Source organism: Excalfactoria chinensis, chromosome 8, assembly GCF_039878825.1.
Source record: "Excalfactoria chinensis isolate bCotChi1 chromosome 8, bCotChi1.hap2, whole genome shotgun sequence".
Lineage (NCBI taxonomy): Eukaryota > Metazoa > Chordata > Aves > Galliformes > Phasianidae > Excalfactoria > Excalfactoria chinensis.
The window spans coordinates 4,027,922-4,054,747 of record NC_092832.1 but is presented as its reverse complement, the minus strand read 5'-3'; the positions used below and the strand labels follow the sequence as shown (position 1 = coordinate 4,054,747).

Here is a 26,826-nt window from a genome sequence, read left to right as displayed (position 1 = left end):
TAGCCTGATACTGAAGCAGTAAGCAGTGTTTTGGAAGAATAGTTGCTTTTTTGCATGGCTACAGAGAAACAAGGGCTCCCTTTTAGTGGTTTAGAATGGCATCTCTCACCTCTTGTGTGAAATTGCCCTTTTGGATTCTCAGGTGTATTTAGTAGATGTTCTTACCTTGGTTTTGATCTTATTCCCTGTGAATGCAGATGTATTGAACACCTCTGAGTCACAGCATGTCTGCTCCCTTAAGTAGTAAGAGAGTTATCTGAGCATGTGTATTGAGTCCAGTCTCAAAGTAAGCAGTCCATTGTTGCTACTGCTGGTATTTTTGTTTTATTCTCATTTTGACAAACTAAGTTAAAGTAGTCTTAAGACAGCTGAATATGTAGCATTGCTTATGAGGTGCTCCATAGTCATGCCAGTCTCTCCTGATAACTCAATCCTGATGGCGACAATCTGCTACTTTGAGGATAAGCTTTACAAGCAGTTACTCATTTGTCCTTTTCTTCTCAAACAGAGTCCTCCCAAAAGCAGCATATCTGTATCAAGGCAAGATTCCAGCAAAGGCAGCCATAGAACTGGGGGACAGCTCCGCTCTCCTGTGAAGTCTCATCAGATATCTCTCAATTGGTCTGATGAGTCTTTATCTATGACACAGTCAGGTAAGCGTAATATTTGCTTGGATTTAATTTGCTGTTTCAAAGCTAGTCGTTTCAATAAGTCGTTTTAATAAGTAAATTTGCAAGTTGTGAAGAAGAGTCAACAGTTAAGATATCTAGAATGTAAAAATACCAAGCTTGGCTCTGCTTTCAATAAATGACACTTCTTTGCTCCTCTTGTTTTAAGAAAGCAGAATATGGTTCAACAGCATGTAAACATGATTGTCTTCCTTTTGAATGCAGCCTGCCTTCAGAAGACAAATAGCCCTGTTTATCATGGCAGTACAAGTGAGCCCACTGGACTTACACTGGCATATGCATTGCGGTTGGACATTTCATGGCATATCCAGAATGACTTTTTTTTGTGGAAGAGAGTGTGAATTGTGTGCAGTAAAATGGGGCCTAAGGTTGCGTTTTGAGTTACAAGTGTAAGATCTCCATATAGACTCCTGTCAGAATTAATGTGATGTCCAAGTGGGTTACCAGTAAATCCATAGAGAGAGAATATACAAAATGAATTAGCACAAGAGCGATCCTTTCCCTGATGTGCTCTTGCAGTCTGTTAGTCATGTAGACTTCATGAGCAGCCATAATCTGTGGGATCACCATCATAAGCTCCATTGATCTGTGAAGACTATTTTGAATGTTTCTCTGCTTTTAGTCTCTGATTCATCTTGTATTCCACAGTGAATTGTTACAGCATCACAAACATGCTTCCTGTTAGCAAATGAGATAGCATTTTCCTGCATAGTGTTCTTTTTTCTTTTAATTCCTTGAGTGAATACTCAGTTTTCAGTGGAAGAAAAATAAGGTGATTCTCTCTGTTCTATGCCCTGGCTGTTGTTTGACTGGCAGATAGCTTCACTTGCACACGTAAATCTCCAGTCTTCATGGTGCTTGATGTAACAAGCTTAATAATCCTTTCTGCTGTTGTTAGGTTAATATTTATGTTAGTGCAGTAGTAATAATTCTAAAGCAGATATCCTGCTGGATGTAGAAATTAATACATAACACATAGCTACTCGCACTGAGTAGTTTTTGTTTGCATTCTGGAGGACAGTTTGCAACCCAGCAAAGCATTCAGCAAGTTGATGAATGTATGTTCAAGTTCTGACTGAGGAACAATATAAGGAAGCCATTGTGAATAGTATAACAGGCAACAATGGTCATGATTTCACAATGGTCTTTGATTTCAAATGCTAGAGACAGGTGGAAAAGGGGGAATTCCATCAAGGTGGTGCTGGTTTCATAATGAATCATTCGAGTGAAAAGAGACAAATCTTCCAAGCTGCTGCGTAGGTGTGATGTCATTGCTATGTCCTGATGCATGCAAAGACAAGTTCGTCAAAGATGAAAGCATGCACAGTTTTTTCTTTAATGAGTTGATCAATAAAAGCTATAATTACATAATGGTCACTTAGCATTCAGGAGGAGTTAAGTACAGTGGCATCATTAAGTACTTGTGATTAGCAAGCGAGATTCCATTCTTTTCATGCCTTTTTTTTTTATTATTATTATTATTTTATTCTGTAAATGCTACTAACAGTTGTTAGTGGAAAAAGAATTCAGTAGTGTGAATTTATTTGCTGGCTATTGTTGAAGTCCTTCTTGATTGTTTGTTGTCTTATGAAATGAAAATGTGCTAACTGGATAGTATGGGTAACTTATTTCCTAGGACCTTCAGTAGAGCAGTTGGGAGTTCATGAGCATCCAAGCCTCTTGTCTAGAGAGCAGCATAGGTAATATCAAGCGTTAGAAAGGCAGACCAGCCTATATCCTTCTGTTTGGAGCCGCTGCAGTAGATAGAAGATGAAGGACGGCACCAGGCACAGGGAACAGCTCCAGTAGGACTGTGTCACATTAATATTTTGAACAGTTTCTGATATTTATTTGTATTAGCACCACCCAGAGCTTGGATCTTGTTTTGTCCTATATTGGTGTATGTTTAAAAAGCAAGGAACCAGTTGGACATGTACAGGTTGTTGGGGAAGAATAAGTACTGAGATATCTGAGGCAGTCTCTCTGTAAGCCTTGAGAAACCAAGAGGTTATTAGAATAGAAATGATGAAAGTGAATGAATAAAATGTCACCCTGAGGCCTGACAACAGTGAAATCCTGGCTGTTCAAGTGGCTTTCCTTCCAGCTGTCAACCACTCAGCGTTCTACTTCATAGATGTACTTTGTTGAGGTGGCAGAAGACCTAAATTGTCTGGAAATGTAATCTGCTTTTGGAGTCCACTTCTCCAAGAGAAATTCTTATTAGTAAAGTGTACCTTGTAGCTCAAAATTTTGCATGGCAATTTTAAAGATGTATTTTGGATACGTTTTTGGTATGCATCATCAGGTTGTTATATTTTTAATATGTCAGCAAATTTTGATGCCTGCAATGAACTGTTAATGAGACAGCCGTGAATGTGGGAGACTGATGTGAACCAGTTTGCTATCAAGATACTACACATATCTGAACATCTTTCTTGTCTAAAATAAGATGCAATGCTTTTTCTTTCCTGTGTTGTACAGTAGCGTTGTGAATCTAAGATTCCACTTGGAGTCCTACTACACTGAAATCAACATAATTTCTTCGGTGTTTCCCTTGGACTGTGTTTTATATTTACTGTACGACTATTCATTGCTTTACATGGGACAGTTTTTTAATAGGCAAGTTATTTAAAGGCTGAAACTGAACTTTTTCAGAAACAACTTCTGATCAAAGTGATATTGAAGGACGGATCAGAGCCCTGAAGGATGAACTGCGGAAAAGGAAGTCTGTGGTTTACCAGCTGAAGAAGGAGCAGAAAAAGAGGCAAAAGGAGAGACTGAAAGCCCAGGAGGCCAGTTTGATCAAACAACTGGAGGTTAGGAATAGTAGAAGGGTAAAGTGGAAGCCAAGACTGTTAGCTGTGAATAAATCATTACAGTATAGATATTGTTGGCTAACTATTGTGTGAACAGCTGTGAAAGACACATTATGGAAGTGGAGACATGGCTGTGTTTTAGCTGATTAACTGTTTTCAGTAATGAACTGTTGTCTTTGAGGGAAAACCATGTTCTTTGGAAGAGTATTCAGGGGGGCACACATTAGTATCTCAGCTTGGGTTGCTCATGAATGTTGCTCATGTAATTTGACTTTGACAGTGGGCTTCACAGCTATGGAGCCTTAGGAAGTTAAGCAGATTGTTTTACAGAGAAACTGTGTGTCCTTAAGCATTTGAGACTGGGAATTATTTATTCGATAAGTTTTGTTTGTTGTTATGGTTTAGTTCTTTAACAGCCGTAACTGTTTCTCTTGCTCAGTCATATGATGAGTTTATCAAGAAGACTGAAGCAGAACTGAGCCAAGATCTGGAGGCATCACCCACAGCCAAACCTCAGATTAAAATTCCATCCTCTGCTGCTGCTGAAAAACTTAAGGTCAAGGCACGATCACTCCATAGGTAAATGGGATTTCTTCTGTCTGAGGTTATTCTGAAACCAACAGAGTGCTGTTAGAGAAGAAATCATTTGTGCAAGGAAAGCACTTCCACAGTGCTCTTTCTCAAACACAGGACTATGGCAGTGTGCTGCCAACACACGTACTGATCATATCAGACCTAAAGAAGCTACGATGCACTGTCCCTGTAATCATATCTCATTCCTGTCCTGCCCAGCCTCTCGGGTCTTCTTTCCAAGTTCTTCCTGAGTAACAACTTTTGATTGAGAATTTGCAAAATGGTTGTTTGAATTACTTAGGTAAACCATTCATCTTTGCAGGTTAAACTTGGTTTGGATCTTCTGTTTTAAAAGGCAAACAATTCAACTGACTTTTTCGCTTCTTACAATATTTTAGGTGTCTCATTTTCTCCAGCAGATGGTGCAATTTTAGTTCATTTTTTCTTAAAAGAAAAAAAAAAAGGTTTAGTTGCATTAGTGTGATATGACATGCTTGTATTTCTATTTTAATTTGTTAAAAACAACAACCCAAAAACCCTGAATACTCTCAGTTCACTCAGTTTGATTTTTCAAATTCAGGTCGGAGGGAGCTAAAAACTGGAAATCGCTGACTGAATCAGAGAGATCAAGAGCATCTTTGGAATCCATTGCAGAGCACGGAGGTATGTAACTGGAAAAATCAGTACTACAGGTGAAGATCTTGAAGCCTGACTATTTTAAACTTGTTTAATGTTTTACTTCTTGATTCAGGAAGGGGTTCATTTAAAAACTAAAACCACTCTACTATACAGCATTTATTGTTACATTAGTTGTATACTATAAGTAGGTATTGTTTTTTTGTTCATGCTTTATTATTTCTATTTAGTAGTCTTCTGCTTTTGCTGTTTCCTGAATATTCAGTATTTAGCTTTATTCCTGTTGAGGTTCTTATAAAACTATAATTATCTGACAGCCTTTTTGCTTTATTTCTTGTTCCTTTATCACTTGAGGAAAATAAGGAAACAAAAATAATGGTGGCTTGAGAAGTAGTTGTTTAAGAACAGGTTTCACTTTTATAGAATTGTAGATTGGTCTGGGTTGGAAGGAACCTTTAAAAAGTCATCTAGCTTGAATACCCCTGCCATGGACAAGAATACCTTCTATTAGAGCACATTGCAGAGCCCTTATTGTGGGCTCAGTATTGTATGGTGTTATAAAATGCCAATAAAAGGAACAGAATTAGGAGGGAAAAAAAAAGTGGTGGAACCTTGGAACTGGATGAACGATGCCTGTATCCATAGGCTGGGTAGAAATCCTTGTTTCCAAGACATCATTTTGTATTTTTTAAGGTGGAAACCTTGATGTTTAAATTCGTTGCCTATGGTTGCAGTGTTCTCTAAGATAATGTGGGCTGTACCACACATTGTGACTCACTTTCTGTTTTCCTTCAAGATGCTGTATCATCACAAACTGAAAGATCTGTGTCCTTGCATGCTAAGGAGGAGGCTGTGACAGATGTTCATGCAGAAGAACCTTGTGGAACATCTTTGGCAGTTTCAATGCCACCAAATAGTTCCAGAGCAGGATTTGGTGATTCCCTAGAGAATGTGTCCTCATCATCTCTTCTCAAAGATGTAAAAGACATAAGTGGGAAACCCCATGGGTCAGTAAGCATTGTGGAAAGTGTATCCAAGGAAGAGGCTGCCCTCAGTCCTAAGTCTGAGATATCGGAAGACTTGGACTACATACAATCAGAGGAAAATGAGCTTGAAGATTCTCAAGAATCTTCGGTGAAGTCTTCGGAGCATTCTGATGTCTTGTTGACACTAGATAAAGCACAGGAGAGATCACTGGACATCCTTCCAAAGAAAATCCTCGATTCTGAAAATGAGCCCTCTCTAAAGGAACCTTTTTGTTTGCCTGTGGAAAGCCTTCATGGTGGAGAAGAAGTCTTAGATGAGAGACTGGCAGACCAAGATGCTGTAACTGTCCCACATGTAGAAGAATCTTCTCACAAACTGAGCATATCAGCAGAGCAAAAGGATTATTTACTTTCAGAACATCTGTGTAGTCAAAAGAAGTCATCATACGTTGAAGACCTTGAAGGATCCTCCTTTGGGAAACAGCCATCAGTTGAAGAGGCACTTGCTGAGGAAGAATACAAAGATGATTTTGAATCATCTCCTTTCTCACCTGAAAGGGAGTCTCAGTCACTGAATGTAGAAGAATCTTCTCACAAACTGAGCATACCAGCAGAGGAAAAAGATTATTTACTTTCAAAACATCTGTGTAGTCAAAAGAAGTCATCGTATGTTGAAGACCTTGAAGGATCCTCCTTCAGGAAACAGCCATCAATTGAAGAGGCACTTGCTGAGAAAGAATACAAAGATGATTTTGAACCATCTCCTTTCTCACCTGAAGGGGACTCTCAGTCACTGAAAGAGCAGTCCCAGCTCACGCAAACCAGCAGATCCACCAGCCCTGGCAATGATGATGAAATCAGCGAATGCCTCAGCGGTGGATCTCCCTCTATCTCCAGCAGCGTGTATTCAGATAGGTTATTAGAACTTAAGTCCCCAGCAGAACTTACAAAAACTGCTGAGTGCAGAGATGTGGAAAAAGATGAGGCCACCGTTCAGTCACCACCGAGGCCCTCTGTTTCAGTGACAGAAGAAATTGATAGTTTGCCAAACTTCAGCATAGGCGATAGGGTACTCGTAAGTCAAGTCCAACCTGGAACATTGCGGTTCAAAGGTGTAACTAAGTTTGCCAAAGGGTTTTGGGCTGGTGTGGAGTTGGATAAGCCTGAAGGGAGCAATAATGGAACTTATGATGGTATTAAGTATTTTGATTGCAAAGAAAAACACGGTATTTTTGCTCCTCCCCAAAAAATCTCTCATATTACGGAAAGTATTGATAGCCATTTAGATGCATGTGAGTATGAAGACTCATTCTTTGATGATGGACTGGAGGAGAAACATGAAGATGAGCAGAAAGACAAAGAAACTTCTAAGGCTAGTGAGGAAGATGAAAACCAGAGCAGCAGTGCAACAGAGGCTTGTTCTGAAGATTACACTGTTGCAGACACAGCTGGTACAGAATCCTCATCTGAAGAAAACATTGGTAAGGTCTCATTTTCCAAAGCAAAAGGCATAAAAACTTCTGTAGCTGCCGAATCCTCTGCCCAAGAACAGTCTGTGGTGGCTTATCTGAAGCACGCTGTAACAGAGGAGACTAGCCTTACTCCCCCCATTCCTGATGTTGCAGATAAGATTTCCAGTGTTCAGTTGGATGACATGTCAGATTTCTTTTCTGAAAAACTGGAGAGACAGAAAACACTGGGGGAAGAATGTTGTGAAAAGTTAAATGATCTTTCTCCTGGAGTTGTGGAGAAGCCTGCGACTCCGCTTCTGGATTTGCTAACAAAAGAAAAGAACCAGTTAGAAGCTCAGCTTAAAATACCATGTAGAGAGGAAGAGAAGTCCAAAAACCAACTGGAAAAGGTCAGTTTGCTCACAGACATTCTGCTTAAAGATGTTGTGAAAGACACAGTCAACCAGTTACAGCAAATAAAGAAGATCAGGAATGAGAAAATCCAGCTCAGCAACCAGGAGCTCTGTGATGCGAAGGAGCGATGCAGTACCCCAATCCAGCAGGTAGAAGAGCAGATTCCTGATGGGCTGGACAATTTTTTTATAAGTTCAGACTTGGAAGATGACAGAGAAGAACTTTCTTCCCCAGACATGTGCCCCAGACCGGTAAGTAACAGACACCTTGCTCTGATTTTTAAGAGCTGATGATTCCTTGGATTGTAGAACCTGAAGAATGGCAGCGTGGCAGCAGTTTGTTTTCTCACAAGTTCTGTTCACTGATGTGATGATTGTTTGTATGTCTGTGTAATGCAGGTTCTGGTGTTTCCTAGTTCACAATTCACTTTAGTATCCCCACAGGCGTAAAGACAGATTTTGGCACATGAAAATGAAAAACACTTCATTTAGGTTGCATTCTGCTTACATGTTCATTTTCATGGTCTTTATTCTAAAAAAGTCAAAATTAGAGTAGACTGTAAACTTACCTCTCTCTATTCTTGATAGGAAGTAATCATCCTGTAAAAGAATTAGTTGCTATAGAGATCATTAAATTGTCAGACTGCTCTATCTGCAGAACTAATATATCATGAGCAGTGGAAGTTCAAGCTTCCTCGGAACAACCATTAATGAAACAGATTTAGGACTTGGCCTTTGCTGAAGATCCTAGTAAACCTGTCTCAATATATTATCACAGAAAGCTTCAGCTCATTTCACCACTGTGAGCACTGCTCAGTCACTAGAACAGCCATCATCTACTAAAAGCTTTTAGGCTATTGATGTAGATCTGAGAGTGCTGGTAAGCGAAGTAAAAAGTTGTATGTCACATTATCACTTTTTAAACTACTCATCCTTTCATAAACAGATGAACATTAAGACAGACAGTGGGCCAGGAATGCAGTCTTTTTAAGCTCTGTGGGAGTCCTCTGAAAGCATTCAGAGACCCAGGCATTTTAGTTGAAGCATCTCTAACTTCCCTGCGGGTTGTTTGTTGTTGAGAGAATTTAAGAGTAGTTGTGCACGTACAGCCCATCGGTAAAGCGTCTGAAAATCCAAACTGAATATCTGGTAGACAAGAATGCGATGATGTTTCTAAATATACTCTCATGCAATTCACAGGAGAGCCCAGTGTTTGGTGCCAGTGGTCAGGAAGAGCTTGCCAAGAGGCTGGCGGAGCTGGAGTTCAATCGCGAGTTCCTGAGTGTGCTGGGAGATGAACAAGACTGGTTTGATGAGGACTATGGCCTAAGTTCCCATAAAGTCCAGCAGAAACAAGCCGAGGAACCAGAGGTGCTGCCCAAGGCAGAACCACAGGAAGTTCCACCAAAGCCATGTGAGGAGCCTTTGGCAGTTCCTGATATTGCAGTAGAGGTGGAAAGGTTGGTTCATGCAGCAGCCGAAGAACTCTGGAAACTGAAAGAGCTGGGTCATGATCTTCAAAGTTTCAGCTCTCACACTGACATTAGCAGTACTATCAAAGAGCAGGACACAGACTCAATAAACAAGCACGTCTATAAAAAGGTACAGTTTACAAGAGTTTTGCTTTTGTCCTTTGAATTGTTACTGTGAAGCACAGAAGCCTTAACTCTTATTTCTTATCTGTTAAGGTGGTATTTGATTTAACGAGAGAGATCTTTGGGGAAATCTTTGCTGAGGATCCTAATCTAAATCAACCTGTTTGGATGAAACCACGTAGGATTGCATCTGCTTATTTTCGCCGAGTGAGGAATCCAAAGAACTTGGGTGAGATCAAGGTAGGAAGAAATGCTCATCATGCAGGGAAGATGAGATGGAAAGTACTTCATTGACAATTGCCTGAAAGTTAGAAGGTCGTAAGGGGTATGCACCATAGAAGACGTGTTGAGAAGATAAATGAGATTACAGACCTGTAAGAGTTTGTCAGAACAGTCTGTTTCACTCAACAGATTTGCCTCCCAGTCTTCTTGGCTGATACTAGCCGCTTTTAAACTACAGCCCTCAACTGACAGGGTGACCTTGGTCTTTCAGAGCTGGTGTGCTGGCAGACTGCTGCTTTAGCTGATTTCAGTGGAACGCTGTATTTTGGGTATAATGGCATGGATCCAACTGTAGGGTTGGGCCAAATGGGATGAGCTGGATTACTGTTCTTTACCGAGATGTACCTGTGCCAGCCTCGCTGAGGACAGCTGGGAGTTGCCCAGGTTAATCCAAAATGTGACTTGTGAGAGTATTGCTGTGTTTGGAAAGCCTCGTGAGGTTTCCTGTTGCTGGTGGGAGCGCTCAGAAAAAGGACAAAACCTCCAAAAAGCAGAGCCAGACTAGGACAAAGTTGAACCTGTAGGGCAGCTTGTTAGGAAGACACTCTCTCTGACAGTGCCTGACAAAGAACTTCAGTGCAGCTCGTCAGGACGTAAATGAGTACTATACTGTTTCTTCTGACTTTTTATTTTTTTACTGTATTTTGATTTATTGTCTGCAGATAAAGCACATTAGCTCCCTGTAAAAGTTCAAAGTAGTACCTAGATCAACTTCTTAGCTGAGAGGACTTTCAAAAAGCTTATCACAGAGGAGGGAAGGAGCACAGGACAGGGACGCCAAACTCCCACTCTTTAATATCTTCCTGCAAAATGAATGGTCATCATCTCGTGTTTGCTGTACTGTTTAATTGAAAGTTCTTGTTCTCAAGACTGTTGTCTCAGGAGTGGGTGCCTTTCTTTTTCCCCACTACTGAATTTAATAACTGTTGCCTGTGTAAGTCTGCTTCAAAGACTTTGCTGTAACTTTCTTGATCCATCATGTGTCCCTTGGCTAAACAGAAGCCTGCTATGCTTTCTGTAGTCTGATTTAGGGTAAGTACTTTAGGTATACTTGTCATTTCTTAGCTCAAATATTATTAACTCTCATTTTTCTGTTCTCTAGAACTTCATTACAGCTGAAGTACTGAAGCTTTTCAGTCTAAAGAAAGAGGCTAATAACAAAACAGACTGGCAGAAGACGATTAAATTCGGGCGGAAGAAACGAGACAGAGTGGATCAGATATTGGTGAGTGGATAAAGAAGGGCAGTCATGTCAGATACTGTCCTTCGGTCTGAAGTGTGGCATGATCATATTTTTCAGACTTGATCGTAGTATTTATGGAATGCAGAGCATGTGAGAGATCTTGATAGGTGTTTCATTTTAGAGAGCACACTTGTCAAAACAAAGTAAAACAAACACCAGGTTTGTTACCAATGAAGTGAGGAGACTGAGTGAATTCGGTTCAGATCTACTGGATTTGGCTGGAGGATAGACTTGCACACTGAGAGAGGTCTGAGGCATGAATGTGCATTGGAACAGTTGACTGAGAGCGAACTTTTTCTTTGGGTTTTTTGTTGTTTTTTGTTGTTGTTGTTCAGTTTTAAATGTTTTTATTTTGAAATAATTTAGTTTTTAGTGGAGACAAAGATACTGAGAACATAAGAGACCTGATTGCTAACCAGATTCAGCAGAAAGGCAGCAAAAATGTGTAGGTTAGAAGAAAGATTTCCATGAGATGGTGTGGGACGTGATACTTCCTTCGTACAAAACAACCAACCTGCCAGGTGGTACCCAAAGCTAAACCTTTCCTCAAAGCTAAGCAGTGAACGTGAGTTCTGCTCCTGTAGCACTTGACATAGCTAACGAATGCATCTGCCACTGGGCAGAGACTTAGAAACAAAATGTTAAAGCTGTGTAAGATAGAGCTTATCTAGTGTGTACTAGTTTTGGAAGGTTACTTGTTGGCTTATATTGCAGGATGATTAACATGTTTATTGGCTGTAATGATGGTGAAGGTTCTGCTTGGGAATATGAGTTGTCATTAACACCATGCTTCACTTAATTATGCCTGAAATTGATTCCACTCACGCGCACACATAAGTAACTTCAGATCATGGGTTGTGTGGTCTTTTAATTGCCCAGGTTTCCAACATAGGTTTTTTCCATAGGGAGAATGTGGAATGTATGTAAATAAAATGTTTAGATGTAGGATCTGCATGTCCTACTCTTGATTCTGAACTATGGAAGCTGTTTCTAGTGTGTGCAAAGAAGTCCTATGCTAAGATGCAGGGGAGAGTTAATAGTTGAACCATTATGCTTGATTTAATACATGCTCCTAGTTTCTTTGAGTCACACCTAGAATGAAAGTTTCCTAACTAGGAAAATCCATTCAGTTGAAGGCATCCAAAGTACTTTAGATGGAATAAGTTGGAAGTTCAGTCTGGTGTGCAATTTATGTGCAGACCCAGACATCAGAAATTAGTAGCTCTCTGCTATGGAGATAATGTTTGGTTTCTTTTCGTTTGTTTAATTAATATTTCTATAACATGTGAACTACTCAAATAGCTGTCCTTTGACCCCTGGTCAGCCTTCAACTTGCGCTTAAGGTCATGAGTTCTGTGGTAACACAAACGTAAGGTCATAACTGGTTATACAGGTCTGTAAAAGGTCTGCAGCCTATCTGCTGGTAACTCAATGCAGCTCTAGGCAGAGGATCCGGTTCTGGAGTTTCACGTGTGTTGTTTGAAATATATTCAAATAGTACAACACAATGATTTCCTGACAAAGCAATCAGGACTTTTAGGTAGGTTTAGGCATAGTAGAAACTTCTTTAGGAATGACAACTGAAAATGCTTTGTTGAATTTGGGGGATATGCATCCCTTGCAGCGTGCAGAATCTGCCATGTGACTTACCTTTAAGAGCTGACTGATTCTCCGTGTTCTTTAGCTGCTTATTAAGACAAAGGCTGTTAAAACTGTGTTCTTTCTTTGTCTTCTGTTACGTGCATTTAAACTTTGAGTCCTTCCCAGTTTCTTCCTTCAACTAAAGGTAATTTTCAGATGTAAACAGATTTGGGCAGTTCTTGTTGAGGCAACTACGTATTTTAGTGACTTTGAGAGGAGTGAGTGCATCTGATGGCTGGTATTGACACACAGCCAACTGAGCAGGAGCACAGTGCGATCGATGCAGGGGGTTTGGTTCTGAGGGAGAAGAGTTTGTTGCACACCAGCTCCTCCAGTGCAGCAGCAAAGGCTGTTAAATAGCTGTCTGCCACCACAGGTGGCTGCAAAACCCAAAGCCAGGTCTGTTTGCTGAACAGCCTTTTGCTTCTGATGAAGACACTGAGCAAGCACCAGGCTATTTATATGATCTCTCCCTGGTTGTGTCCCTGGTTGTGGTCCTGGTTTATCACACGGAACCCAGTTCCTGATAATTCCTGGCTCCAGCAAAGTTCAGCCCTGCAGCAGGGGCACAGCAGTTTGAGCAGCACGTGTTCTGGAGGGGCCCTGGGAAGCAGGGTGAATCAGCCACTGCACAGCTGAGAATCAAGGGGAGAACTGGATGGATCAGTAACTTCCACCTGCAACTGCATCTTCTGTTCTTACTTCCCACTTTCATCTGCTCTTTCCCACACCAAAATAGTTATCAGTTGTTTACTGCCACCAACAAAAGCCACTGTGCTTTCCTCCTTTTTTGCAGCATTAAGTTTTATCAGGCTGGCAGATCTTTAAGGAGGCTTTCTTCATGGGCACAAAAGCTCTCCATTCCCAGGTGTAGCGGGTCAGGAAAGGAAGGCAGGAAACCAGCATGGCTGAACTGGGACCTGCTGGTCAAACTGAAGAGCAAGAAGAAAATGCACAGGCAGTGGAAACAGGAACAGGTACCATGGGAAGACTCTAAGGAAGCTGCTAGGCTGTGTAGGGTCAGGGTCAGGAAAGCCAAGGCCCGGCTTGAACTGAACTTGGCCAAAAAGAACAAGAAAGGCTTCTGCAGATACCTTAATCAGATAAAGGAACATTCAGGAGGGAGTACCCCCCCCCCAGTGAGTGACATAGGCAAGCTGGTAACAGGAGAATCAGGAGAAGGCTGAGGTACTTAGCAGTTTTTTTGTATTGGTCTTCCCTGATAACTGCTTGCCACACAGCCCTCATTTGGTTTGGTAGGAGGGCACTGGGGAAGCAGCGTGTCTCCCACTGTTAGCAAAGATCAGGTTTGTGACCGCCTGAAGAACCTGAACATCCTCAAGTCTATGGGTCCCAATGAGATGCATCCCAGAGTCCTGAGGGAATTGGATGATGTAATCACCAAGCCACTCTCAGTGATGTTTGAAGGGCAGTGGCAAGCAGGTAAAGTCTCTAGTGAGTGGAAAAGAGGTAATGTCACACCCATTTTCAATAAGAAGGAAGACCCCGGGAACTACCGACCTGTCAGTCTAACCTGTGTGCTAGGGTGGAACAGATCCTCCTGGAAGCTCTGCTAAGGCACATGGAAGGCAGGGAGGTGATGCAGGAGAAGCAGCATGGTCTCACCAAGGACAAATCCTGCTTGACTGACTTAGTGGCCTTCTGTGATGGTGTCACTGCATCAGTGGACAAGGGAAGAGCCACAGATGTCATCCATCTCAATGAGCAGTGTGCCCCAGGGGTCAGATACCCTTCAGCATATTCATCAGTGACACTGACAACTGGGTCGAGTGCACGCTCAGCATTTTTCTGATGACACCAAGCTCTGGGTGCTGTTGACAACCAGAGGGACGGGATGCCATCCAGAGAGACCTCAACAAGCAGAGCAGTGGGCCCAGGAGAAACTCATGAGGTTCACTAAATCCAAATGCAAGGTCCTGTATCTGCATGGAGGCAACCCTCACTACCAATACAAACTGGGGGATGAAAGAATTGAGTGCAGCCTTACTGAAAAAGGCCTGGGGGTCCTGGGGGATGGGAGGCTGGACATGAGCCAGTAGTGTGCCCTTGCAGCCCAGAAAACCAACCATATCCTGGGCTGCATCAAAAGAAGCGTGGCCAGCAGGGCAAGAGAGGTGATCCTGCACCTCTGCTCTGTGCTGGTGTGAAGCCTTACTTGGAGTACTGACTGCATTCAGATGTGGAGTCCTCAGTGCAGTAGAGACACAGACCTGTTGGAGAAGGGCCACAGAAACGATCCACAGAATGGAACACCTCTCCTGCGAGGACAGGCCGAGAGAGCTGGGGCTGCTCAGCATGGAGAAGGTTCTGAGGTGATCTGAGAGTGGCCTTTCGGTATCTGAAGGGGAGCTACAGGAAAGAAGAGGACAGGCTCTTTAGCAGGGTTTTTGGTAATTGAGCAAGGGGAAATGGCTTCAAGCTCAAAAAGATTTAGGTTAGTTATAAGGAAAAAGTCTTTTACAAGGACGATGGAGAGGCACTGGCACAGGTTGCCCAGAGATGTGGTTGGTGCTCCATCCCCAAAGACTTTCCAAGCCAGGCTGGATCAAACCCTAGGCAACCTGATGGAGCTGTGGTGTCCCTGTGCATTGCAGGGCAGTAGTAGTACATAGCCCTCAGAGGTCTGTTCCAACTTTAAGGACTCTATGATTCAATCTATCTCCTATGAATTGTAATAGAGTTTGTTACCAGTGTTTTCTGGTCTGCAGGACAGTTGCTTCAGCTATTGACATCTGCAACAAATCTTTACTTTCAGTAAACAAGCACAGGAACTTCACTTTTATGAAAAATGACTTGATTTCAAATCAAGTTAAGGAATGTTTAGATGTTTGCTTTTCTTCTTCTTGTGTCCCTTTCATATTGCCAGCTTTCTCTTGTGTATTCTATCTGTGCTCCATGGGAGAATCTTAAGTGTACACCTAAGCACAAGTGCCACGTTTGGGTGTCCATCAGCACTTCCTACATCTTTCAAAACCTTTTTTCATACATAGTGAGAACCCTCCAGTCTTCTTTGTTTAAGTTCAGGTACTAACAATAGGCTGTTTTCACTCCTCTTTTTCCACTTGGGTCTTCAGCCAAAACCTTCAGCCAGTTTGTTTGCACAGGGCTAGAACAAACTCAGCTGTTGCTTTTCCCATGATGCTGACCTGCCACCCCTTTTCTTTTATCCCAAACTCGAGAAAGTAAAGCTCACATGATACTGCCAAGCCAATATGTTTCGTTTTTGAACCCTGTCAAGTGAGTGCAGAAAAGTACTCGATCTTCTGGCCCGTCCGCTCAAGGGCTACAAGATTTCTGTCCGTGTGATTTTAAACTCTGTGACAAAGCAAAGCTGTTGCTATCAAGCTTCCTTAATCAGAGGAAGCCCACTTCTGTGATGTCCGATGGAAGTCCTACTGTAAGAAGAGAATCAAAACCTGCTCTTGTGTACAGTTGTGTGTCTTATTTCTGAGCACCAAGAGCACAGTGCTGCAAGAAGGCACCTGCCTGCCATCCTCATATGGGCATTCTTCCAAGGCAGTGGTTTATTTCTGGGTTTCTGTTACTTCTAGGCTCCTATTTGCTCTTTTTTAATGTTGTTTACTTTGCAAATATTAATGCAATTATTTATATTGCCTAAAGTTTCCAATGGATTTCATTTTTCTCAGTGTTGCTTTTAGATACCGTGACATTTATTAGCTGGCCAGGAGGATCACAGCCCCCTGCACAGGAAGGATGTGGAGTTGCTGGAATGGGTCCATAGGGGGGCCATGAGGATGATAAGGGACTGGAGCGCTTCTTCCTTGAAGGAAGGCTGAGGGAGCTGGGATTGTTCAGCCTGGAGATGACAAGGCTCCAAGCAGGCCTCATTGCAGCCTCCCAGAACTTGAGGGGAGCTTATAAACAGGAAGGGACTGACTTTGTACATGGTCTGATAGTGACATGACAAAGGAGGATGGCTTTAGGCTGAAAGAGGGAAAATTTAGGTCAGATGTTCTGATTACATTCATTTCTCAGGCATGGTGAAACACTGGCATTGCTGCCCAGTGCTTTGGGTGCCCCATCACTGGAGGTGCCCCAGGCCATGCCATCCTGGGCAGCCTGAGCTGCTGGGAGGCAGCCAGCCCACGGCTGGGGTGGGGCTGGGGGGAGCCGTGGGTCCCTTCCAAGCCATTCTATGAAAATGTCTCAGTTGCCTAGAAGCAGTTTGTGGTAAATGGATCAACAAAGCAGTTGAAACTGCCTTGGCTCGGATGTCTTCAGCTAGAACTACAAAGCAGCATGATAAGCTCCACACGTGTTCTGAATACGCTGTAAACGAGACTAGCCCGCAGCTGCACATTGCACCTTCCAGAAGTATTTTCAAGGAAGTCCTGCTAATACCAAAGGAAATTGTGTCCTGTGCCTCAGAGAAAGAAGGGCATGATAGAAACAAGAGAAAACCCATCACTTATACTGGTTTTCTTGATGTCTCCAATGCTGCTGAACATGCAGATATTCTCTGCTTGTATCAACTATTACTTTCTCATGTACTTGTTTCTTATGCATCACTTTTTCCTCCTGTCATACAGTAAAAGCAGTGTTCCATCACGTTGTTGTGGGCGAGGCAGAGTAACCAGCAGCTTGCAGTGAGTCTGGATGTTGGGGTTTGCTTAAGAGCTAACAAAATTACAGCTTTTAACCCACCTAGTTGTTTTACTTGCTTCCAACCCCGTGTTCACTTCATGAGGTCTGGACTTACCTTCCCAGCAGGGAGCTGTGTCAGCTGGCAGTGGGCAGCTGCTGCAGTTGCAGTCCTGGGGCAAGGTCTGCTGGCACTGGTCTCCACCCATCTCCTCTCCAGGATCTTCCTTCCAGCCAGGATCTTCACTGTTTCCTTTTTGAGACTCCTGTTTTCTCCCCAGGACCTCTTCTGCTGCTTGGAAACCCTTCTTTTTTGGCACAGTCCTTTCTTTTCAGGATCCCTATCTCCTCCCTTTCCTCATCTAAATGGTCTCTTTACAGGCACCTAACACGTGATCAGCCTCCCAATTGGTGCTTGTCTTACGCCTTTTTATTAATGAGAGGGTATGGGACATTCCCCTTTTTTGTTTACTCAGGGCTTATCTGAACGTACAGCCAGCACATATGGGTTGCAGGCAGCAAGCTTCTGACAGAGACTTCAGAAGTCTGTGTGGGGGTTGATGCCCGAAACAAACTTATACGCAGTTACCTGCCTCTTGTTAGCTTCCTCAATGCAAACTGTTTTTCACCTAGGACACGCGTTCAAAGTTTGGTTGCCAGTATTGTTACTTCTTTCTTACTAGCAAGAAGTATAATTAAGCCATTACGCTTAATCTCTGACAGCTGCATGGAACGCTTGCTGTGGTAGCACGGAGACTTGTGAGCATGTTGTGTGGCTCTTGCAAAGCAGTTTGCAGGCTGAGATCCCTGCCTCCCCTCCCCAGGCTTCTCCGAGGAGGAGAAAAGAGCTGTCAGGCTGAAAACCTGTGTGTGAGGCCTTACGAACAGCTAAAAACCATGACAGCGATGCAGGTTCCCTGGGGTTCCCAGTGCAGCCTGTTCTTGGGCTTCATGCTGTGTTTGGGTTATTGAGTTATCGTTATGCTACGGCAGCTGTCACTTTCAGAACAGATGAGTTTCTGCATGGTTTGGTTTCGGATGAAAGGGAGGAAGTGTTGAGGCTATTGTGTTGGGGCTGTTGTATTGTGGGGCTGAGTGCTGGGGCTTGTACTGTTTGAGATAACAGCACGTTACATATTGGTGCTGGATTAGTGGGTTTTCGGTGTGCTTTAAGGCTCTTTCAGCAGCACCTAGATGTCTGGCCCTCTTTAAGTGGCTAACAAAAGCGTGTTTGGAGTTCAGAGCTTGAGGTGTGTGGGCAGAGGAGCTTTGTGCTGAAGCTGAGCAGAGGAAGAGTTTTCCAGTTCTTATTCAAGTAATCTGGCCTGCAGTAAAGTCTCTTCTCATCCCCCTTTTGGAGCCCTTTGCGTGATTCCGTACCAGCTTAAGCTGCATGAAATCATCATCTTGCAAGTAGGCAATTAGGGACCTCCTAATGGAGCCTGTGCTGTTGGGCACAAATATCCCATTAGCCGAGTTCTTTCAAGTGAAAAACTTGGTCAGGAGTATGAAACCCTTTGAAACAAACTGTGGTCGAAGCGAGTGGAAGGGTAACGTTCATACAGTGGAACAGCCTGGTTCAAACAGAGCCGTGTCCATTGTGCTGCTCCAAGCATTTCCTGTAATCTCTTGCAAAGGCAGGTGTGCTGTTGGCAGACGGGAACTGCTTGTGACTGGCTTTGCAGCTTTGCAGGGGGTGTTATCCTAAAGCATCAGAGTTGTAACGCTTCCTTATGTTTCCCTTCTTCCTTTTTACCCCCTCAGGTGCAGGAACTCCACGAGGAGGAAGCCCAGTGGGTCAACTATGATGAGGATGAACTGTGTGTCAAGATGCAGCTGGCAGATGGGATCTTCGAGACCTTGATCAGAGACACTATTGATGTACTGAACCAGATAAATGCAAAACAGCAGAGATGGCTGCTTGTCTGACAGTGCCGAAAATAAACCTGTAGCTGTGTAAGCACTGAGGCACGGGCCCTTCTGACTCCTGAGGTACTCTCCACCCTACAAGCACTGCTGCTGGACTTCCTCATGTGTGTTTTAAAGGTGGTTCAGATGTGACTACAGGAACCTGAATTTGCATCCTCTGCCACAAGAGACCTTGCACTGGATTTGTTGTCTGGGTCAAGCTGGTACCTCACTGAGGCTGTGTTGTGGAGTGCTCAGACTGTGTGCCAGCACAGTTATGCCATGGATCTGCCAGCAGCTGTCTGTGCCGTTTGCCTGGGGCTTTGACTTTCAGCTCGTGCTCTGAAAAAGTTGGGTTGAGTTGGGATATTGGTTATTTTGCAGGGGTGGCTGTCAGCCATCAGTGCAAGAGTTGTCTTAAGACGTGTGAATAATTTGGAGAAGAAGTGGCTTGGTAAAATTTTAGACATAAACGATTTGCTGTACTGAACAGTGTTAAAACCTTAACACCTCTTCTCCCACAACCCTAACAATGTGCATCAGTTTCTTCTGCTCCAGAGCCCGGTTAATTCCATTCCCTGTGAAGTTATTTTTCATCTTTCTTCCTGCAGCATGGTACCAGACACGGTGCCACTCAGTCCAGGGAAACCAGCTGATGTTGCTTTTTGTATTCAAGTAAAGAATTCCTTCTGTTTTTCCCGATGTAACACGCTTCAGTCCAGAGGTGGAGCAAGACAGAGGCTGCCTAAAGCCAGACGTGTGGAAGAAGAGCCCATGGACAACTTTCCTCCAACCATGTAGCACTTCTTGACTTCCTGGAGCACCAGCTGTTCCTAGACAACGGATACTCAGGATTCTCTCAGGCACGGAACATGCAGGAGTGGCAAATGTTTCCTTGCAAAAAGTTGGCCTTCAGACCCTCAGCTTTCTTCCCTCTGCTCACCTAATAAATAGGAGAAGCCATTACTTGAACAACTTAGAGAACAGAGTGTGTTCACCAAAGAAAGCAGTGCTTGACTGTCTGCATGTTTTGTGCTTGTGGGCCTTTTTTTTTTTTCTTTTAATTTATTTTTAGGTAATTTATTAAGTGGGTTATAGGAGAGCGCCCTGTGCAGTTGGTTGTGCTATCTTATATTTTGAGACAGACGAGTTTGAGAAAATACCTGTTCTGGGAACTTCCAGAGTCTTTATTCTTTGCACAAATCCTCCAGCTTCTTGAGATGGACAGAAGGTAGAACCAGACCTCAATGACTTGGGGTGGACAACGAAGGCAGGACTAGGAATGGAGCTTCTCTGCACCCAGTACAGAGACAAGGGGAGAGATAAGGGGGCTGAGCTTCATGTGAAACTTCCCTGCTGCATCCATTTCCTTCCTTTCCCAGTCCTTCTATGCCACGGGCAGCCTGTACTGTGTGTTTCATTCAGTGTTGGGTTGAACTGCAGTGTCTTTCTGCCACGTTTTCTTCCCTAATCTGTCCCTCCCGTTCTGGTGTTTTTCTTGGATGGACGCAGACAATCTGGGGTTGAGTGCTGATGCCTTAATAGTGGATGTCCCTGTTAACCTGGGACAAGATGCAGAGGAGAGTCAGATCCTCTGGGCAGCTGGAGTGCAGAGAGATGCTTTGAAGCACTTTAGAAGGTCCCGTAAAGATGCTGCTGCCAATGATAGGGATGGTGGGGGGAGGGAGTACCTTTGTTCCTTCATCTGCTTGGTCTTTGGGCTTTTACCGCGCAGACCTCTGCTCCTGCTCTGTTACATTTTCTTTTCCACTTTCTTTGTTTGAAAGCTGTCATTGGAATATTTGCATTTTGCACAAGGACACGCGGCTGGTAATTCTTCAGGGACAGCGCTGGGAAACGTTGGATTTATCAGAGGTCCAAGCAAACTCTCAGATGTAGTATTGCCAGCACCTCACTTGCGAGTTAATGGGGAACCGTATTCATGGAAGCTTAATAAGTGGAAGAACAAAGAGGAGCTGATGGCCTATAGGAACAGCTCCAGTAGGACATATACATATCAGTCCTGTGATGGTTGCCTTCCTGGCTGGCTGAAAGTGGTCTTGGTGGAGCCACGTTCAGCCTTTCTTTCCCCCGAGTGACTCACTTGTCCATCTGAAGTGTCACGATGCTGAACTGTGAAATTCCGGACTGCTTAAAATAGAAGCAAACTGAAGCTGCTGCATTTAACCGGCATGGTGTCATCAATTGGGTCACTGCTGCAGATTCCCTTTCCTTGGGTGTATCTTTTTCAATAGAGTCAATTGTTATTTTTATAGGTAGCAATTACAAAGGGAAGGCAGAAACCTGCAGTGCAGCTCCGTGGCCGGAGTATCAGAAATGCAGCTTGCTTCCGACCCCTGAGTACCGTGGCCAGTGAGGAGGCTGCCAGGCATCAGAATGCTCTCCTGCTGTCCTCTGGGGCTCCTCTGGAACATCCAGCAGCAGGGAGAAGGTTGTGCAGCTCCCCTGCCAGGGACCATTGGAGGTGGTGTGCCTGTTGTCTGACTGCTGTGGGTGAGCAGCAGATCGTTACCCTCACCAGAAGTAGCTGTCTCTACAGCTGGTTGGGCAGAAGAAAACTGTATAAACAATGGCTTTATTCCTGTGCAAACATCACCGTTTGTTTTTAGTAGCCATCCTTGACAGGAGCAAGCCTAAAAAGACTTGAACATAGGTAATTTATCTTCTCAGTACCTCACGTGTGTTGAGCTGCTTTGAGTCGAGCGTGTGCTCAATACCCCAGGTGTGTTGAGTTCCTTTTGGAGATGACTGCGACGAAGCAATGGTCTGTCTGGGTCGTGTCTGATAACAGATATGGGGGGAGCATGGAGCCTTAGGAGCAGAGCCTGAGTTCCGTACGTCTCTCCCCTCCCAACCTTCCCACGTAGAAGAACAAGGTGATACTGCTGGGTCCCGGCTATCTTAGCACAGCCACGTTAGGAGCTTCAGAGCTGAGAGGTTCTCCTGTCAGCTCCTGGAGGCAGCGGCTGCCGGCACTGGGGGACGTGGTTCCCTTCTGGGAAGGATCTCTGTGCCGGGGGAAAGCCCAGCTGCCCGTTGGAAGAGGCTTGTTGCTCACAAGGGGGAACGAGGGGTTGGGAAATCCCATCTCGTTCTCTTTCCTTTCTTGAAAAAGTGGCCTTAGCTTTTTGCAATACTTGAATAAGTGTGTAGCTGCAGGAGAGCTTCAGTAGCACAGAGGTAGAGACCTTTTAGGTGACTATTCTGCGCGGAACTGAGCACGGTTCTGACTTTGATATCCCTTTGCTACCTTAAGAACCTTAGGAATACGGAGTACTTTGGAGCAGAGCAGCAGTTCCATCGTAGAAGGTATTTAGTGCATCTGAAGTGTTTACAAACCGACTAAAGCAGAGAAAAGCAAACGATTGAACTTAATTTGTAATTTAAACACGGAGCGCAAAGATATATACAGATGAAAGAGGAATACTGTAATTAACCCGCATTTAATAGTGTATCTCCTTGACTTTGCGGAGCCTTTTGATATACCCTTGCAAAGCCACCTTTGGGGAGGCTCCGTCTCCCCACGTACTGTGTTGTGGAGATACTCAAAGGAAAACCCGTTTACTGTGTGTGTAAATAACCTGGTCTCTTGGTTCTTGATCCAGCAGACGTTCACATCCAGAGCAGTTTTGCACAGTAGACAGACCCGAGGATGTGGAAGGGGTGGGGTTTTTTTTATGTAATTAAGAGCTGTAAAATAACCAGGGCGCTCCCTGTGTACACCAGTGTAAATATCTTTGGTAACTGAGATGTACTTTAAGAGAACAAAATCTGTAAATAAACTGATTTATAAATTAATCTCGTTTCCCCGGCTCTTTCTGAAATGGAAGCTTTATCATTACCCAAATGGCTGCTGGCTCTCAGGGTGTCCTGGGGGGTGGTTGTCCCCTGCCCGCCCCTATTGCTGTCTGATGCTGTACTTGCGATGCCCATCACAGTCCACCAAATCCCATTAGAGTTGCCTTAATGGTAATCACACGTTATTAGAATTTCCTTGTTGCTGAAGCTGACTGATGAAAGCGAAAACACAAAACAGCATTGCGTCATGGCGGCAGGAGCGCGCTCCGTGCCAGGAGAAACATTATTCCTTACGTCTATTGAAAACAGGCTTTACAATGTAAGGTATAAGAACCCCAGAGCTGTTGGGATGCAATTCTCCAGACCCTAAGCCTTGTTTCACGTGACTTGTTTCCCACGTTTTCACAGCTCAGGAGCTCTGCTGCCACCGGCTCTGATCTCCAGACAAGCATTGCTCCCTGAAAGCTTCACTTGTTGGTGAACCCCTCCAAGATCTTTCTGATTTCCTCTCCTTTGGATTGCAAACTGTCTTCTGACCGGCAAGAGGAAATGCTGTAACAAGTGAGAGGTACCAGAGCTCTGCCAGGGGCCGGCTGACCGGCGGCCGTGCCAAACCACAGCTGTGTGCTCATGAAGTGCAAGAGAGGAGCGGTGCGGCCGCAGTGTGGGCTGTGAGAGGCTGAGTGCATTCATCAAGCTTCCCAGCTCCCATGGCTGCTGCTGCTGTGTTGGGGCTGTTTGCTAACACAGCTGCCCAGGGCACGGCAGTGGGATGCCTGCTGCCCGACAGCTGAACCAAAGCGGTGCACGCTCATTATTGAACAGCAGGTGAGCATCCGTGCCGCTGCTCTCCTCGCCCTGCAGTTATTCTGCTCCTTGATCTTGGATCTTTGGGCAGGGATTTGCTTGCAGCCAGCAAAGTAAGCAAAGCAAGCTGCTGCGCTGCTGTCCCTGCCCAGGATGCTGGTAATCAGCTCCACCGAGGCACTTAATTCCTCATTGGCAATTCCGTGTTGCTCCACTCTGGCGTGAGCTTTCTACCAGGGCATTTGCACAACTTTTCCCTTGCAAAGGCTGCGACAGCGTGTGGCCCTGCTGCAACTCCCATGTTGGGCAATGGCAGGCTGCCACTTTCCCAAAGGGATGAGCTGGGCTGCTGGGTGCCTCCCTCCTTGGGAGGTGGTGCTGGGAACGGACAGCCAGCCCGCAGCAGGGGTTGAAACCAGGTGGGCTTTGAGGTTCCCATCCAACCCAACCTTTCTGTGGTTCTCGGGCTCTGTGATCCATGGTTGCCCTATGGAGGTGATGGAGGTGAGCCCTCACGCTGCAGGATGGCTGCAGCCAGAGGAGAGCTCCGTTGTCATCCGTGTGGCATCCTCACGGTTCTGTGCGCTGCAATTAAACCAGCTGCCAAATGATGATGTGGCGTGACCTCCTCCGATCTGCGCCTGGACGCCGGGCAGGTGAGCTGGAGTGGAAAACATCTGCCCCGTGCATCCTGGGTTGTGGCAATGAGTTATAAGGAGGGACTTCGGGTAGAGCCGAGCTTTGTTTCCAGCCCTGACCTACCGGGTGCTGCCAGCGCCCTCTGAAAAAGGGCAGCAAAAAAGAGAAGGGATGAATCAGCAGAGGGCAAATAGCAGGCAGGGGCTGGGTCTGCCGCTCTGCAGACACCAAATGCGTGAACATTCATCACGTCCTGAGAATGCACCCCAGAATTTCTTGTGCGTCTGTTGTTATTACAGGTTGTTGGGGCCGGAAAGGTGGAAATCAACAAAATCAACAGCTGCCGGCTGCTGCTGGTGGCCCACAGGGGCTCTCTGGCTCAGTTCGGGTTCCCTGCGTGCTGCAATGGAACTTCTCCAGGCAGCCCTTCTGATGCCGGTACAGGTGACGGCAATGGCAGCGGTCGTGGTTGTGCCGTGAGTGTTGCATCGGCTGCGTGTTTTTCTTGGAGTCAGTTCCTGGAATCCCAATGACGCAGACACGTGTTCTTTAATTTTCAAGGAAGAAAGTCCGTTTTGGGATCTCCCTGTTCCCGGAAATTCAAAACTAAAGGGAAGTGGAAAATTCCTGCCTTGTCTCACCCCGATGCTTTGAGCCATTGGGCTCCTACAGCCATGCCCGTGCTTCTAAGATCAGACAGCATCAACCTTTTCCTATGTTCCAAAGCACGTTCAGGACTCCTCTCTGGCAGTTCAAGACCTGCATATGTAAAGCCCATCTGCTCTTCCCTTGTCTGCTCTCCAGCCCCACACAAGGAGGATCAGAGCAGCTCTGTGCCTGCGAGAACGGCCCATTTGGGCACACGGAACAAGTTCTGCAGGGCTCCAATGATTTCACTGAGGTGGCGGTTGCCTTTGAGGATCTCAGCCCACACCTCAAGGTGTGACTTGGAGGCGGTTGCCTTTGGCTGGGCAGGGAGATCTGGGAGCTGATGGGCTTTAGTGAGCCCGAGCTACCTCTCAGCTGCTGCATGGGAGCGCTGGCAGCGGCCCTTGGCTCGTGGCCTCATCTCCTCCCAAAGCGAAGGATGCTGAGCCGGATGCTGAAGTCCTTTGCAGAGAAATGGGTTCCCAAGCACAACATCCAGAGCCTCCCACTGAACTCCGGGGCTTTGGAGGAGGAACCAGCAGCAGGCAATGCTGGGAGGGCGTAGCCAAAGCCATCTACCACTTCTCTATTTGTTTTTTAATTCATCTTACTTATCCTGATGTGGATCTTCAAGCAGGATGTTTCAAAACCTCTGCTTTGCCTTTGGGGGCAAACTGCAAGGAAGAGGCAGCTCTTCCCAGCTTGCTGCGGAGATGAAAAGCCCAAGCTCTTGCAACGCAGTGAGAATAAAGGAATAGAAGGAAAAAGAAATCCCAAATGAGCTGCTCCCCGGGAGCAGGAGCAGCCCAGACCCGGGGCAATGAGCCGTGGCCAGGCTCAAAAAGGAGCTGGGGCTCTGGGCTGTGGGCTCTGCCCTCTGCCTTGGAGCTGCTTTTAGACTGGGAAATGATTGAAGGAATTTGGGCTGCTTGGGAGGGAGAGGCTGGCAGTTCAGCATCAAGCGCTTCTCCTTCTGCACCATAACCCCATCACACTGATGAGCCCTTAGGGCGAGGGGTTTGGCCCAGGGTGAAATAACAGCGATAAAAGCGCTCTGGGTCAGCAGATGGGCAGAGATGGGGTGGGATTTTGGCCTTACAGTCACTGGCTGGATGATGGAGAGCCGTGTGTCCTGTGCCAAGGTCCCTGTGCTCCCCGGCCAGGGCAAGGCCTGGCTCTCGCAGGCTCGTTTTTCTAGCAGGGCAAGTTCTCTAACACTTAGGTGGGGCCAGCAGCTAATGGCCTTTCGGGGCCGCAGCCAGCACCCAGCCCTGGGGAGCGATGGGCACCCCACCAGCAGGCCCAGCTGTAGTGTGGGGCAGCTCCAGCCTGGAGCCCTGTGCAACGGGCACCTTCCAGGTGGGAGTGCGCCTGCTGCCCCACGGCGGGTGGAGGAGCCACATGTGGGGCCTCGGTGCTGTTGAATGCAGGCATTGCTCCTTGCAGGCGGCCGCCAGCCCTGCGTGCCCCGCCACGTGCTGGGGTAGCCTCGGGTGGGGGACCCCTGCGGATGCCACCCGGCTGACATCAGGGCGCCGTGCAAGGCAGTGCCGTCAGCAGGAGGCTTCCCTCGAGGAATGTCCCTAATGGTGGCCGTGCCGCGGGCCTGGGGGCTGAATCAGCCCCTTTGGGCGTTTTATCCCAGTTTTGTGCCATGTGTCTGCAGGCACCGCTGAGCCCCGGGGCCTGACACCTCCCTGCCTGGTGCCGGGGCGGGGGCCGCGTGGTGCGGGTGTCTGTGCGGCGGTGATGGGGGCGAGGTGCGAGCTCCTGGGTGGGGGTCTCCCCCCCTCCGACAGGTACGGCTCAGCCCGCTGGGAGGCGCAGGCCAGACCCGCACGGGGCGCAGCTGAGGTCCCCGCGCTGCAGACGGGCACGGCTCAGCTCTCCCAAACGGACGGACGTTCCGAGCCGACCCCCCCGCTCCCACCACCCCAACGGCGACCGGCTCTTGCCCGGCAGGGGGCGCTGTGACAGCGGCCGCTTTGGCCCCGCCCTCCCGGTCCCGCCCGCCGGGGGCGGTGCGGGCGGGCGGCCCTAAAGGCGGGCGGCGGCGG

General features: G+C 46.0%; 1 protein-coding gene across 4 annotated transcripts in view; it reads left to right on the top strand.

The window, feature by feature from the left end:
- Window positions 1-22,669, top strand: part of CEP350 (centrosomal protein 350) — a 65,464-nt gene extending 42,795 nt beyond the window's left edge. For all 4 annotated transcript variants that reach the window (XM_072343000.1, XM_072343001.1, XM_072343002.1 and 1 more), the window contains 9 exons: window positions 509-653; window positions 3,345-3,505; window positions 3,945-4,084; window positions 4,659-4,741; window positions 5,511-7,816; window positions 8,765-9,166; window positions 9,253-9,399; window positions 10,544-10,666; window positions 18,713-22,669. In XM_072343000.1, the coding sequence (XP_072199101.1) occupies window positions 509-653; window positions 3,345-3,505; window positions 3,945-4,084; window positions 4,659-4,741; window positions 5,511-7,816; window positions 8,765-9,166; window positions 9,253-9,399; window positions 10,544-10,666; window positions 18,713-18,877 (3,672 nt within the window). In that variant the 3' untranslated portion in view covers window positions 18,878-22,669. The remainder of the gene's footprint in view (window positions 1-508; window positions 654-3,344; window positions 3,506-3,944; window positions 4,085-4,658; window positions 4,742-5,510; window positions 7,817-8,764; window positions 9,167-9,252; window positions 9,400-10,543; window positions 10,667-18,712) is intronic.
- The last annotated feature ends 4,157 nt before the right edge of the window (window positions 22,670-26,826 follow it).